At 42.6% G+C, this 14,548-nt stretch overlaps 1 protein-coding gene across 5 annotated transcripts in view; it reads left to right on the forward strand.

Annotated features, from left to right (window-relative positions):
- Positions 1-14,548, forward strand: part of ABCC9 (ATP binding cassette subfamily C member 9) — a 128,322-nt gene that overhangs the window by 44,764 nt on the left and 69,010 nt on the right. For 2 of the 5 annotated variants that reach the window (XM_087968812.1, XM_087968813.1), the window contains exons 16-19: positions 15-87; positions 2,757-2,862; positions 4,650-4,688; positions 8,268-8,366. In XM_087968812.1, the coding sequence (XP_087824938.1) occupies positions 15-87; positions 2,757-2,862; positions 4,650-4,688; positions 8,268-8,366 (317 nt within the window). The remainder of the gene's footprint in view (positions 1-14; positions 88-2,756; positions 2,863-4,649; positions 4,689-8,267; positions 8,367-14,548) is intronic. The other 3 variants (XM_087968814.1, XM_087968815.1, XM_087968816.1) reach the window with 2 other exon arrangements.

Here is a 14,548-nt window from a genome sequence, read left to right on the forward strand (position 1 = left end):
GTTATGCGTTGCAGATAACCAACGGATACTTTTCCTGGGGAAGTGGCCTGGCCACATTATCCGATATTGATATCAAAATCCCAACAGGTAAATTAATCTTGCATATTCAACACCATTTTGTTCAGCACCTTTTCAACTTCCTCTAGATTAGGGGTGTGAAACTCGATTTCATTGAGGGACGCATCAGGGTTGTGTTTGATCTCGGGGGTGGGGGGGGCAAGTGGGTGTGGCCAGCTTGACGTCCACAGCCTCTGCCAGTGAAAACAGAGCCCCAGTGGCCACACACCACCCTCCCAAGCTCCATTTCTGCTGGCAGAGGCGCCGCGGGCCGATCCTTCTCTGTTTCCAGAGTGGGCCCACAGGCCAGATCTAACAACCCCAGGGTCAGATCCATCCCATGGGCCTTGAGTTTGACACCCCTGCTCTAGATAGTTAGAGGCATGTAAAAGGAACATGCATAGATTGACTATAAAATAGTTTACAAATGATCCAGAGTCACACAGATAGCGATATGAGCAGCAGCAGATATAAATCTGGTAGATATAAATCTGGTAAATATATACATTTATAAAAAGTTTCTTAAGGTATAGTATATGTTCAGTTTCCGACGGTCTTTACTTCAAAATAGATGCTAGGTTTCTGCTTAAAATCTCTACTGTATGGCTAAAATCTCACCCGCTTCGCTCCATGCTTCTCGGCTAGGTTCCTAAAGGATTTTACGTAATTGTTAAATCAGATAAAAAAAGATGCAAATAAACCAGGGGGGAAGAAAAAGGTGGTGGCGAAAGATAGGGCCTGGTGAAAGGCCGTGGCGGTAAAGGTGCAAGGGGGGAGCAGTAGGGTGGCGGGGGTGCTGGTGCGCCCGCGGCTTAAAGGTCCAAACAAAAAAGACCATCCCTGAATGGCAACAAGTCGACAAGCTTCTTGGTCCCCGGTGGCGGTGTATTTGAATGTGGGGGCTCCGGAGCGCGGGCGGCAGGCCTTGCAAGGGGTGAGGCCAAACAAGTAAAATGGGGCTTTAAGATTATGAAGGTGTGCAGGGTGCGCCTCGCTTTTTATCGCCATCAGTGCTTTTAAATCGTGCAAAGAAGGGGGAGGCAGGCGGGCGCTTGGTGTGGGCTGGGGGCCTCTAAAATTAGGTGGTGCAACAGTAGTAGACCTGGTAAAGGGAGGTGGGCGGCTCGTTGGTAACGGGCCCAAATGGCGGCCTGGGCCTGGCAAGACCCCTCCAGCTGTTGTGGTGGGGCCGACGCGGCCCCAAGGTTTCCGCTCGGGTAGGTGGCAATGGGGCCCCTGTGGCCTTTGGTAAAAAGCCCCTTTGCGTGCTTTTTCAAACATGGACGCTTAAGCACGTCCCCCCGGTTCCCAATAGGGCGAGTGACCCGCAAAGAGGGGCGGGGGTGCCAACATTAAGAAAGTTGGCCGGGTGGCCCGCGCCTGTGGGTGGCCGGCTGGGTGGGGCTGGGGTGCTGCGCGCTTAAGTTTTGTAGATGTGCAACTTGGCGCCTCATCTGGTGAAAATGTATCCAACCTTGAAACCAGAATTCTGGAAGTGCAAACAAAAGAAAGGAACGTTTTTCCATATGTGGTGGCAATGTATGGAGGTCAAAAAATACTGGAAGAAAATACAGAGATGGCTTTTTGAGATTACAAAATATAAATTGAATCTGGAACCTGAAACATTTTTATTAGGTATGATCAAAGGGAATTTGAGTAAAGATAAAAGATACCTTATTGTACACATCTTAACTACAGCAAGAATCACGTTAGCACAAAATTAGAAGAGTGATAAAATACCACCAAATGAAGTTTTGATTCAAAAAATAATGGACTGTGCTGAACTAGATAAATTCACAATGGAACTGAAAGGCAAAGAGGATCGAGAATACTATGCGACACGGGAGAGGTGGTACGAATGGGTGAAGGATAAGAATAAAAATAATGTATAGTTACAAAATAAGAAACGTATATACAATGACACAATAACTGTTAATGGAAATGAGATTTTTGTATTTTTTTTAATTTTAAAGAATAATTTTTTTTTAAAAAAAGGATTTTTCGAAATGACCATCAGATTTCCTACATTATTATTAACACACTCTGATGCTAAAGACTTCTACTCTCCCTCCCCACCTGAAAAGAAATCTGTTCCAAGTGCAAAACACAAGCAGAGAGGAGTTTAACTTTCAGTTTCAGTTTCAGTTTCAGAGCACCAAGCAGCTTTAGTACAGAACAGTTTATCTAAGCCACACCCAGGCTCCTTGCTGTCTCCTTCTTGCTCACACAACAAATATTGCTTCAGTTTCCAAACAGCCCTCAACTCTCTCACACACTGACAGGACGTTAGCCAGATGAATATTGATGGATGCTGGTAGGCAGAGGGAGAATCCCCCCCTTATTTGCCTCCCCAAAAACTAAGCCTGACCACATAGTTTCATAGCGAAGCATGGCTATCAAGCTAGTGTGCCTATAATCACATTCATTTCTATCTGAGCAGTTCTTCCATTGAAAGATTTGTGTCCATTCTTTTTATCCAAATCTTTTACTTCACCCCCCACCCCCAATTTTTATTGCAAAATGTACACCAACCCAAATAAACAAGAATCAGAACAGAAGCTTAGAAGGCAAATGGCATTTATTGCTGAAATATAGGAGTGTTTATGCATGTATGCAAGAAGCAGTTGGAATAATCATTAACTGAATACTCTAAGGGAGGAATACATTAAAGGGTTCAATTCTGATGTATTAATTTGTAGGCCAGATGACCATGATCGTAGGACAAGTTGGCTGTGGCAAATCTTCTCTCCTTCTTGCTATCCTGGGTGAGATGCAAACCTTGGAAGGGAAGGTTCATTGGAACCGGTATGTTTTCAAGTTCTTTAACTCGAACCAGGGTTACCTAGAGAGAGTCAACTCATAAAACATTTCTCTGGCCGTTTTATAGTTGCCAACAGAAAGGGAGGGCGGGGGAAAGGGGGTTTGAAAGAGCAGTGTGGCAGCTTGGAAATCGAAAGTACATTCCATTCATAGTTTTTTCAGAGATTGTAACTAGGTGACTGAAGTTTTTGCTGCACAAAAATCTAATTGGAGGACATGATTGATGACTCTTGGCTATGGATGTGTCTCCTTGGAGAATATGAATTATGATACATCCAGAGGGGTGGGAGGGAAACCAGGGTCAAGGGTGACAGTGAATTACGTGTCTCAGAGTCGGCTACACCCAGGTCATGCTGACGTGTTAACTCCCAATAAATCCTTGGTAGTTTTGGAAGTTTGGCTCGAGACTCATGATTTAATTGGAGTAACTGCTGGAATCCTGAGAGAGATAGAGAGGAGTGAATCTGGGTAGAGGAGCTATTATAAATCTAGCAAGTCATGAACGGCTCAAGCAATGAATGACATGAGGGATAATTGTTGTGATCAATAAACCGGTCAGGGAACTTGATTAATATGACCTGTTTTAATAATGAAATTTAGTGCTGGAAGAAAGATCAATCCATAGTCTGTCATGAAAGGTACAACTCTATCAGTCTAAATTATTAGGGGATTTAGATAGCATGATTTATGCTGGTAGCTTTCCTTAGGACTGTTTTTCCATTGACACACAAACCCATTAAAAATAAATACAGGACAGAACCATTAAAATTTCTGATTGGTCGTATTAAGTATCTCTGTTGGGAAGACATCAAGGAAAGTCATTTTTGATAAAGGAGAATATTTATAGCTCAAGGTTGAATTGTGGAGTCCTTAGTGCTCTCTGAGCTTGGCGGTTTTCTTGCAGACGTTTCATTACCCAACTAAGTAACCTCATCAGTACTAGAAAAAAAATGAGGTTTCTCTTCTCTTCTCTTCTCTTCTCTTCTCTTCTCTTCTCTTCTCTTCTCTTCTCTTCTCTTCTCTTCTCTTCTCTCTCTTCTCTTCTGTACTCTACTCTACTCTATTCTACTCTACTCTTCCTCTCCTCTCCCTTCCTCTCCTCTCCTCTGCTGGTAACTCTTGGATACTAAAAACTTGACTCTTCCCCTCCCTTCCCCTCTCTACTCTCCCCTCCGCTCCCTATTTCCTGTGAAGCTGCTGGCTTTTTGCAAAGCTTTAAGAACCTAGCTATGTACTCGGGCTTGGGGCTCGGAATGTGTGAAGGGTCCCATGACTTGGCTTTAATAGTAACTGATTAATCAACACAGCTGCTGGTTATACCTATTTATTTTGTGAATGTTTTTATTGTTTTAATGTTTCTTTAATTGTTTAATTGTTCTATACTTTTAGATGTATGAGCTTACCCAAAGTCATTTGGCTGAATTGAACAGACATAGAAATTAAATGGATGGATGGAGGGAGGGAGGGATAGAGGGAGGGAGGGAGGGAGGGAGGGAGGGATGGATGCAGGGATGGAGGAATGCAGATTTGCATTACAGATTGTCCTCTAAACTAAGGGTTGAGGAGGACCATAAAATGGGGGATTTGCAAGGTCTAATAGCATGATATTCAGTCATCTGTACCAATATGCTTGGTTTTCTTCTTATGCTTCACAATTAAGATTCTGCTTAGGGGTGTTGACCATCCCTCCTTCCATATTTGAAACTTCATCAGTTCGGTGGTATTGTCTTTTTCTCGACAGCTACTAAAACATTGTTTACTGTAACTTGCAGCATAAATGAAACTGAGTCTTCTGTTGAAGCAAACTGGAGGTATTACTCATCAATCTGATCCCTGAAACTCTACCCTTTTTTTAAACTCCTCAATCAATATCTTGTTTCCTTCCCTCAAATATAATAACTTCCTAGAATATATTAATCCTAAGCATCTACAGCACAGTGGTTCCCAGTCTTTGGGGCAAATGACTTGAGGCATATGAAGTCCTCATAATGGAATTTCTAACATGCAACAGAATAGAATAGAATAGAATAGAATAGAATAGAATAGAATAGAATAGAATAGAATAGAATAGAATAGAATAGAATAGAATAGAATAGAATAGGAAATGAATAGGATAGAGCAGTGGTGGCTAACCTTTTTTGGCTCCCATGCCAATAATTGCGTGCGCGTGCCTCTGCGCATGCACATGTGTTTCCTGCGACTCCTGCGCATGCACGCCAGATACCCAACAATCAGCTGTTGGGTGGTGGCAGCGTGCTAGCAATGCGCGGTAGGGCTCTTCCGGGTGAGCTCTCACATGCTGGTAGAAGTGGCTCAGCATGCCACTTCTGGCACGCGTATCATAGTTTCACCAACACGGGGATAAAGAATAGAGTAGAATAGAATATAGAATAGAATAACTTTATTGTCATTTGAATGTACACTAATCGGCAGGGATTAAAATGAAATTTCGTTGCATACAGCTCTCAAAGGATCACCACCTCCAATATACACTACACAATCATGACAGAATAAATAAATAAATTCAAAATTATGTACATACTGACATATATGATACAGAGAAACAACACAGTCTAGTTTTGACAACTTATTACAGGTTACACTTACAACTGCAATTGAGCTCAAAATTTCTGCTGTTGAGCGAGACATTTGTCAAGGGAGTTTTGCCCCCTTTTACGACCTGTCTTGCCACAGTTGTTAAGGGAATCACTGCAGTTGATAAGATTAGTAACCTGGTTGTTAAGTGAATCTGGCTTCCCCAATTGTCAGAAGGTCGCAAAAGGTGATCACATGACCCCAGGAGACTGCAACCCTCACAAATATGAGTCAGTTGCCAAACATCTGAATTTTGATCAAGTGGTCATGGGGATGCTACAAAGGTCTTAACTGTGAAAAACGGCCGTAAGTCACTTTTTTCAGTGCCATTGTAACTTTGGACAGTCACTAAATGAACTGTTGTAAGTCAAGGATTACCTGTGGGACTTAGAAAACACTTAGTAGATGTGCAAACTGGCTGTTATCTTTACTCACATGTATTAATTTGCATATATTGTAATGTCCCTTTCTGGTCATATTAACATCCATTTCCTGAAATGCCTTCTTTTTTATATTTTGGGGTGAAAGAATGTTTGTAATTCCGTGTTCACAGGAACCATTGACATTGTGTGAAAAGGGAAAAAAATCAGAAGACTGAAGGCAGGTAGTCCTTGACACCCATCTGTTAGAAATGGTGTAGGGTCCCCTGCTTGGGCAGGGGGTTGGACTAGATGACCTACAAGGTCCCTTCTAACTCTGATTATCTGTTATCTGACTTACAACGTTCATTTAAGTGACTGTTCAAAGTTACGGCGGCACTGAACAAAGGGACTTATGACTGTTTTTCATACTTCTTACAACCAATGTGGCATTCCCAGGGTCTCATGATCAAAATGCAGATGCTTGACAATTGACTCATAGTTATGACGATGGCCCTGTGCCGTTTCGCGATCTTCTGACAGGCAGAGTCAATGAGGAAGCCAGATTCAGTCCAATTTTTCCAATGTGTTTTCTTAGGAGACCAGGGTGGAGAATGAAATGTAAAACTGAGCAGAGCTGAAATGAATACCGTTTTATGTCTCACAATTGCAGTGTTCTGGATTCTTTTCCTAAACCAGGACTCCCCAAACTTGACAATTTTAAGACTTGTACACTTCAAGAATTCTGGGAGTTGAAGTCCACAAGTCTTTTTTTTTTTTTCATTAAAGCAGTTGCATTTATTTTCAGGAATGTATGGTCATCATTATACGGATAGAGAGAACCTTTCTAGCTGTTGGCTTTAGTCACAAGAAGTGTCATCATATTCATCCCATTTCCCTGTGCCTTATTTTTACATAGATTTTTTTTTAGTAATCTTGAACCAATCAGAACTCACAAGTTGTCAGGGAATCTCACTGTTGCATCTGCTTTGCAGAATTAACACACTATTACTCACATCTTCACATCCTGGACATAAACTGTTTCAACTCCTACCCTCAAAACGATGCTATAGAGAGTTAGGTCCCCAACCACCGGTCCATGGAACAAGTCCTACCGACTGCTGGTTTGTTTGCGCAAGTTATCTTTTTGATGAAAGCGCTTCCAGTGAGCTTTTCCGGTAGAAAGCTCACCAGAAGCACGCTTTCATCAAAAAGATGGGCGCTTAGCAAAGCTCGTGAGCTTTCCGGTAGAAAGCCATTTCTACCCGGAAAGCTCAACGAAAGCGCGCGCGCCATCTTATCTTGATGAAAAGCAGCTCCGTGAGGTCACCGAAGCACTTTTTCATCAAAAGATGGCGGCGCCCAGCTGATGCCGGTACCGGGCCGCGGTGCCCAGCTGATGCCGGCACCGGTCGGGCGGCCAGTTGATGCCGGTACCGGGCCGCTGCATAAAAAAAGGTTGGGGATCACTGCTATAGAGCACTGCACACCAGAACAACTAGACACAAGGACAGTTTTTTCCCAAACGCCATCACTCTGCTAAACAAATAATTCCCTCAACACTGTCAAACTATTTACTAAGTCTGCATTACTATTACTATTTAAGTCCACAAGTCTTAAAGTTGCCAAATTTGGAGACCCCTGTCCTAAACCGTAATGCCTAGAATTTGAACTTCAGCCTTCATACTTTGAAGCAAAAAAGCAACATTTTGACATTCAATCTGGATGTCTCAGTGATCTGAATTGAAAGACCACCATTCAGCTTCCTTGGTAGATATAAAGTCAAGCCAAATATTCATGGTTTTTCCAATCTGATGGACATATGGACTCAAGAAACACAAGGTTTCATTTTAGCTCACCTCTCAAATCAGGCAGCTGCTGGGAACCACTGTGTGATCAGATATCCTGGTAATTTAAAAGAAATTAACAATATATGCCTTCCAAACTCCTTACATACAGACTCATTCTGAGACTGCATAAAATTGCTTCTAATCAATGTTTCATGCTGTATATCACGGCACCCATATCTCTTGGAAGACCTGCCAATAACAGTTGCAGGGTAATTTATTGGAGTTTTCGAAATATAAATGTTCATTCAACTTGAATTTGAATACCCACAAATATAGTTTTGTAAGATCTCCATCATCATTTCCCATTTCCATTGCCTATATTTAGTATGAGATTTGTATCAGAACGGAAGAAGGATGCAAAGCAAAATGTTTTCAAGGGAAAAAGAATATGTCATGAAAAAAGGAAAGATAAAATAGAGACTGGGTGTTCTTCTAACCTAAGTCTTCTTTCCCCTTAAACCTGGTTTTAACAGCTAATCTCCTTTATATGTTCTTTGTGCCTTCCTTGTTTGAATGCACCCTTGTTAAAATATGTAGGGAGCTATTCCCTATCTTCTAATGCATCTAAATTCCCCCTTTCCACTAGGAATCGGTTTTCAGTGGCTTACGCAGCCCAGAAACCCTGGCTCTTGAATGCAACGGTGGAAGAAAACATCACCTTTGGGAGTTCTTTTAATAAACAGAGGTAAAGATTTCACACCTGTCTCTTTCTAACCACCAAAGGTCCCAGAATTTCTGCACTTTTTCTAGATTCAGCTGGGACTTGCCATTGCTAACTGGTGTTGTCACACGATGTTTTGCTTAACAACTGTCTTGCTTAAGAATGTCAATTCCAGTCTCATTAGGGTTATTTGGCAGGGACTATTTGTAAAGGTAAATGTCTTCCTGTCAATCATGTCCAACTGTTGGAAGAAATATCCATCTGGTTCAGCCAGGAGAAAGATACTGGAAACATGGAAGCTGATTGGAAAGATGGCTTAATGAAACAGAACCACATGGATGGTCCTGGGCAGCTGACCCCATGGAGTTGAGAGTGAGGGATTTTTATAACTTCTCGTGGGCTTTGAACTTGAGCTTCCTGTTCCTGTGCAAGAACATGTATTCTATTGGCTGCTGACAGACTCCCATGGGGCTATGCAGGGATCATAGCTGAGGTTGTCTGAGCTCTCAGGTTTGGTTGAAGCTTGGCTGATGCAATGTCCTTAGGAGATTGTGCCATGTGGTGAGCTCTGCTGCTAGATGGGTTAATCCTATTATGTCCTGAGGGAACATGTCTTAATCCTATCACCATGGAGTTGGAGGTCTTTTCTCTGGCCCAGTCTTTTTTAATGGGCACCAAATATCTGCTGTGGGCAGGAGCTGAAGCTCTGAGTTTCTGTCTCCCTTAGGATTTTTATTTCTCTTCTTGGGGAAATATTTTATCATATATTTTTTTTTAAATAAATTTATTTATTCAACATTTCAACATTTAAAAAACAATTTCCACTTTTTACAATGATTCTGTAATGGTGTTCACACTAGTTAATAAAGTCTATAACTATATCAATTACTTCTCCATTCTATTCACTTATACTCTTATTTCTCGATCTAACTTATAACACTATTAACTCACACCAGGGGTGGGATTCTACAGGTTCACACCTATTCGCTAGAACCGGTTGTTATCATTCTAAGCAGTTCGAAGAACCGGTTGTTAGAAGAAATTACTGGCCTAATCCTGTAAGGAAGGCAGGAAGGAAACATTCTGGTGTTGCTTACAGAAACTGCCTCTCCGTTAACCCTTATTACATTCTTGGCAGGACTAGACTTCCTGTCTCAGGAACTTCTCTGGAGTTTTTTTCCCCTCCTTTGCTGGTACTTTGCTTGTGTGGAGTGACCATTCAAAGTTACAATGACACTGAAAAAGGTGACTTATGACCATTTTTCACACTTATGACTGTTGCAGCATCTCCACATTCATTAGAAGCCAGGGGAGGAGATGCATGCCTTTGAATTGGGTGATATTGAGTTGGCCACACTCAGCCAATAACATGACCACCAAGCCATGCCACCACCTAAGCCACGCCCACAGAACTGGTGGTTAAAAATTTGAATCCCACCCCTGACTCACACACATGCACATATACATATACATATTTTTTATATATATATGTATGTATGTATGTATGTATGTATGTATGTATGTATGTATCTATGTATCTATGTATGTATGGTATTCAGCTTTGTTCGGGTATTTTCCCACGTCATTGTAGTTGTGCTTTTAAAGTTGTAGCAACGTTTCAGCAGAATCTCATCTGCCATCATCAGGCTTCTGTATTGTGTTCGTCTGTGAGTCAGACTTTTACAGTTGTTTCAGTTTTAAATTTGGGGCTAGTCTACTGCTGTGCCAGAATGGTTTTTTCTTCATCCTGATTGGTTGGGAGTATTGGTCTGTGTTTATTGGTCTTGGAGTTTGCTGTGTTCTGCTTGATTGGTGTTTCTAATATCTTATGTCTGTTTTGTGGCTTTTTTGTGTGTCTTGATTGGCTGGCAACATTGTGTTCCTGTATTGGAGGCTTTTAGTGCAGCTTGGAACAAAGCTGCACTAAAATATATATATATGTATATGTATATATATATATGTATATGTATATGTATATGTATATATATATATATATATATATATATATATATGTGTGTATATATATATGAGCTGCCATATATATATATATATACAAGTGGTGGGAGGTCCCACTCGCCATGGTGTGCTGGGCTGGTTGGCTGTGCTGCAGCCTCTTGATTGGTTGATGGAGTTGATGTTGGTATAATGGGCTGTGTAATGGCCTTTTGTTGTAGAGATATCCTGGATCTTGTGCTGTCATCTCCTGGGTCGTTAGCCTCTTGTGTTTTAACGGCTTGGGTAATGGGTTGTGTGATGGGCTTGTGAGTTCTTTTGTTGTGGTATCCTGGGTCTTGCGTTGTAATCTCCTGGGTCGTTTGTGTTTTGATCTCTTTTCCATTAGCCTCCTGTGTAGTAACAGCTTGGGTAATGGGTTGTGTGATGACCTTGTGAGATTTATTGCTGTGGTATCCTTGGTCTTGTGCTGTGATATCCTGGGTCATTTGCTGTGTTGTGACTTCTTGAGTTCTTGAGGTGTAATTTCTTGAGTTTTCTGATGTGATGTCCTGAGCGGGTGGCTGTGATGTAGCATTTTGGGTTTTTAATATGGCTTTGAGTTTGGGGTCTGGGTCTGTGTTCGTTTGGCTTTGAGTTCGTGGTCGTGCCACATCTTCATGGTGGGGGTCAGTTCGCTTCATGTATGGTTCAGAGGAGTTTGAAGTGGGTAGTGATGCAGCTGCAGTGCGGCTTCTGGTCTGTGGTCGTGTCTCATCTTCTGTGTGGGTGTGAGTCTGATTTTTACGTGGAAGTGTGGTGGTGGCATCTTGTGTGGCCCTCATGGGTGTGGGTCTGGTGTCATTTATCATGTTGGGTACTCGTCTGTTCATGAGGGCGGGTTTCCAAATGGCTGGTAAGCGGGAGGTGTCATCTCTTTTATTCATGCTGTGTGGGCGTTTTTCTATCTCTATGGCTTCTCTGATTATTCTGCTGCTGTGGTGTTCAGTTTTGGCGATAGTTCTGGTATTTTTAAGGTCAATCTCATGTCCTGTGGCTTTGAGGTGTTGGACCAGGGAAGAGGTTGGTTCTTCTTTTTGATTGAGTTCTTATGTTCTTCAACGCGTGCACTTATTCTTCTGTTAGTTTGTCCAATGTATGTGGTGAGGCAGGCAGTGCAGGGGATTTCATATACTCCTTGGTTTTCTAACTCGATTTTGTCTTTAGGGTTTCTTAGGATGGTGGATATTTTTCTGTTTGTGCAGAATGCTGTTTTAATGTTGTGTTTTTGGAGGATCTTGCTGATTTTGTCTGTAGTGCCTTTTATATATGGGAGGAGGGCTTTGCCGTTCTCTTGTTCTCTGTCTTGGATTTTGGTTGGGGTTTCTTTTTGGATTAGGTGGGTGATCTTCTTTCTTTGAAATCCATTGGCTGTTAGTACGTTGGTGAGAGTGTTTAGTTCGGTTTTTAGGTGTTGTTCATCAGCTAAGCATTTTGTTCTGGAGATGAGTGTCTCAGCTACGGAATTGATCTGTGCTGGGTGGTGGTGTGAGAGTGCGTGTAGATAGCGGTTTGTATGTGTTTTCTTTTGGTAGATGGTGTGTCCTAGGGAGCCATTGGGTTTTTTGTATACCAAGACATCTAGGAAGGGAAGTTGATTGTTAGCTTCTGTTTCCATGGTGAATTGTATTTTGGGGTGTAGGCTGTTGAGGTGTGTGAGGAAGTTGTTCAGTTTTCTTTCCCGTGTGGCCAGATTATGAAGGTGTCATCTACGTATCTGAGCCAGAGTTTGGGTTTGTGATCATATTTTTCTAGAGCTTGTGTTTCAAAGTGTTCCATGTAGAGGTTTGCGATGAAGGTAAGGGTTCCCAGGTGTCCTCCTATAAACTCAGATTGTTGTACTGAACACATTGCACAAATATGATCAGAGAAGCCATAGAGATCAAAGAAAACAAGCATGAGTGTACGACACAGCATGAATAAAAGAGATGACACCTCCCGCTTACCAGCCATTTGGAAACCCGCCCTCATGAACAGACGAGTACCCAACATGATAAATGACACCAGACCCACACCCATGAGGGCCACACAAGATGCCACCACCACACTTCCACGTAAAAATCAGACTCACACCCACACAGAAGATGAGACACGACCACAGACCAGAAGCCGCACTGCAGCTGCATCACTACCCACTTCAAACTCCTCTGAACCATACATGAAGCGAACTGACCCCCACCATGAAGATGTGGCACGACCACGAACTCGAAGCCAAACGAACACAGACCCAGACCCCAAACTCAAAGCCATATTAAAAACCCAAAATGCTACATCACAGCCACCCGCTCAGGACATCACATCAGAAAACTCAAGAAATTACACCTCAAGAACTCAAGAAGTCACAACACAGCAAATGACCCAGGATATCACAGCACAAGACCAAGGATACCACAGCAATAAATCTCACAAGGTCATCACACAACCCATTACCCAAGCTGTTACTACACAGGAGGCTAATGGAAAAGAGATCAAAACACAAACGACCCAGGAGATTACAACGCAAGACCCAGGATACCACAACAAAAGAACTCACAAGCCCATCACACAACCCATTACCCAAGCCGTTAAAACACAAGAGGCTAACGACCCAGGAGATGACAGCACAAGATCCAGGATATCTCTACAACAAAAGGCCATTACACAGCCCATTATACCAACATCAACTCCATCAACCAATCAAGAGGCTGCAGCACAGCCAACCAGCCCAGCACACCATCCCCCACCACTTGTATATATAGAGAGATGGCAGCTCCGGTCACACACTGCTTGCACTGGCACTAAGCCGAAAGCACCAGCCTGAAGATGGCGAGTGGGACCTCGCCGAAACGTTGCCTAGATACTTTGAATCTTACGCGGAGAGAAACCCGAATAACCAAAGATCCACATACAAATACCCGAGAACCTCAGAAAACAAATATTGCACCTCTACGGGAGGAAACCCACCATCTGACCAGGACTTATGAAAAACTTGAAGTCCAAAGAGCTTCCATTTTATGTGACCTCGCATTCCTATGCAACTGCCGAGATCAAAATTTAATTCCCACAAGCTTCCAATTGAAATTCCACACCAACACAGCAGCCACCAAACGCATCCTAAAAAGAACAGAATTGGCCCTAATTAGAAATGAACTTCACACAAAAAGATTTCTCCTAGACCAAATCAACAAAGATCTTCTTACACTTCACCTCAGACTCAGCAACAAGATTCACCCCTTACTTTGGGACAAATCCAAACAACCGCTGTCTGGAGAGCCGAAACACAGACCACCCTCAAGACAGACACACACACCAACAAACTCAGAAAACTACAACAATGCCAGAAACCAACTCCCCCCCCCTCACAGCCACACATGAAACAAACAGTGCACAACATCTCAGACAAGATCCTCACCGAAGCCGAAACCAAGGTCCTTTCAAAAGGATTCAACTTTGCTGTTGCTCCCAAACACATCCCCACAGAAACCATCATATGCGGAGTTGAAACCAGCCTGACCAAAACCAACCCTGATGAGGCTAATAGAATCAGACTCGAAATCACCAACATCCTCTGCACTAGAAACCACCCAAAAGCAACTTATCCAAAGAAGAACAAACTGCACTACGTAACCTGAAAGAAGACACCAGCATAATAATCCTACCAGCAGACAAGGGCAACGCAACAGTGGTTATGAACACATCTGACTACCAAACCAAGTTAACCAACCTACTCCTAGACCCCACATACAAACCCCTAAAGACAGACCCCACCACCTACCTAGAAAAAACCACCAGATCCAAAATAAAAGCCTCCCCATCAGTGAAGAAATCCAGCAAAGAATCATACCCAGAGAGAAATCATCCAGATGCCCTAAGCTTTATGGTCTCCCCAAGATACACAAAGAAGGAACTCCACTTAGACCAATAGTCAGCTCCATAGGCTCACCTCTACAAAACCTAGCCAAATTTCTCGCCAAACAACTACAGCCCTATGCAGAATCCATCAACTCACATGTAAGAAACTCATTCCAGTTCATCGAGATCATAAAGAAACAAAACTTACAACCCAGCGACCTACTAGTTAGCTTCGATGTCATATCCCTCTTCACCCAAGTGCCAATAAAAGAAGCCTTGACAGCCATCCAAAACAAAACAACCCCCAAGCACATCCTAGATCTGACCAACCACTGTCTATCCAATACATACTTCACCTACAATGGACAAAAATACAAACAAAT

This window comes from Notechis scutatus, chromosome 6 (genome assembly GCF_049901735.1).
Source record: "Notechis scutatus isolate UNSWTSFEM ecotype Mainland chromosome 6, rNotScu1.2, whole genome shotgun sequence".
NCBI lineage: Eukaryota > Metazoa > Chordata > Lepidosauria > Squamata > Elapidae > Notechis > Notechis scutatus.